The 1,282-nt window shown below is 36.7% G+C and overlaps 1 protein-coding gene across 1 annotated transcript in view; it reads right to left on the reverse strand.

Moving 5' to 3' along the window:
- LOC102212483 (formin-2) overlaps positions 1-1,282 on the reverse strand; it is a 61,340-nt gene that overhangs the window by 39,265 nt on the left and 20,793 nt on the right. The window contains exon 8 of the mRNA XM_005749531.2: positions 795-882. Within this exon, the coding sequence (XP_005749588.1) occupies positions 795-882 (88 nt within the window). The remainder of the gene's footprint in view (positions 1-794; positions 883-1,282) is intronic.

The following is a 1,282-nucleotide window of genomic DNA, read 5'->3' on the forward strand; positions in this document are numbered from 1 at the left end:
GTTACAAAATACATTTTGGGGCATGTATTCTGTAATCTGTAGTGGAATACATGTTAAAAGTAACCTTCCCAACACTGCTGATCACTCCATTCAAAACTTGACAAGTTGGGGAAAAAACTCAAACTCCCAAGAACTTAAGTAATGCCCAGGAAATTTTTAAACAACTAATTATTAACTAAAGATGTATTTCCTGCATTTTCAAAATTCACATTTACAAATGTGGCCATTTCACTATTAAACATATTTACTTAGGGATCAATAAACTATGCTGATTCTGATTATCATTATTGTGCATGAAATAAATTAACAAATGGCATGAACATTTTTACTACCAAGTACAAGTTTTAGAGAAGCTTGCACCTTTGTGTGACTGTTTTCTGAGAGAGAAAAGTAAAGTAGGCTCTTTTTACCTTACAATATAAAGTGCCTTGAAGCAACTGTTGTTGTGAAATGAACTGAATTAAACCAGATGCTTCTGAACTCATTTGAAAAACCACCTGCTGTATTTGACATAGATTGCCATGTTTGAAAAAAAAACAACAAAAAACTAGCAACTAAATTGAAGCACGTTGAGCCTAAGAAGCAAAAAGGCTAAAAGAAAACTGTTCCTGCTACCTGATGCCTGGAAAGGTTATCTGGAAAATCATTTAAAACCTGCATACCACACTAAAAAAAATTTCTAGATTGTTTTCTAAATCTAAATTGTTATAGGAATTAGACAGTAAATGAACCCAATATACAATGGCTAATTGCATTATTTGAATTAACACTGCCCAATCAACTGTGGAACTCACCATGGTGGATATCTTTCATGTCAAGGTGCAGAGATGACATGAGGATTCCTACAGCCTGAGAACGCTTATTGTTTAGGAGCTTAACAACCTAAAACAAAAATAAAACAGGAAAATCAGACAGGTTAGATGCTTTCATAGGAAGTGGAGTGTAACGTAATGTACTATATGTAATCTAAGAATAAATTGAAAGAATTATTAAAAGCTCCAGAAGAGAAGGCGTTTGGAAAGGGAGGGGGATGAGTGTGTATGAGTGTGTATGAGTGTATGTGTATGCATGTGTGTGTCCTGAGTTTAGGTGAGAGAGTGTCCTTCGCCCTGCCAGGCTAAGTAAACAGCCTTCCAGCCAACCCAGGTGGCCTTGCATAGGGGAGGAACAGTCTAAACACCGTCTGTTCTCAGGGTGACAATTTGTTTTGTTTGCCTTGAGACCACAGCTGGCGCCGATATACAGGGTGGGCCATTTCTATGGATACACCGTAATAAAATGG

This window comes from Pundamilia nyererei, unplaced genomic scaffold (genome assembly GCF_000239375.1).
Source record: "Pundamilia nyererei isolate P.nyererei 1_Seehausen unplaced genomic scaffold, PunNye1.0 scaffold00248, whole genome shotgun sequence".
NCBI classification, from domain to species: Eukaryota; Metazoa; Chordata; class Actinopteri; order Cichliformes; family Cichlidae; genus Pundamilia; species Pundamilia nyererei.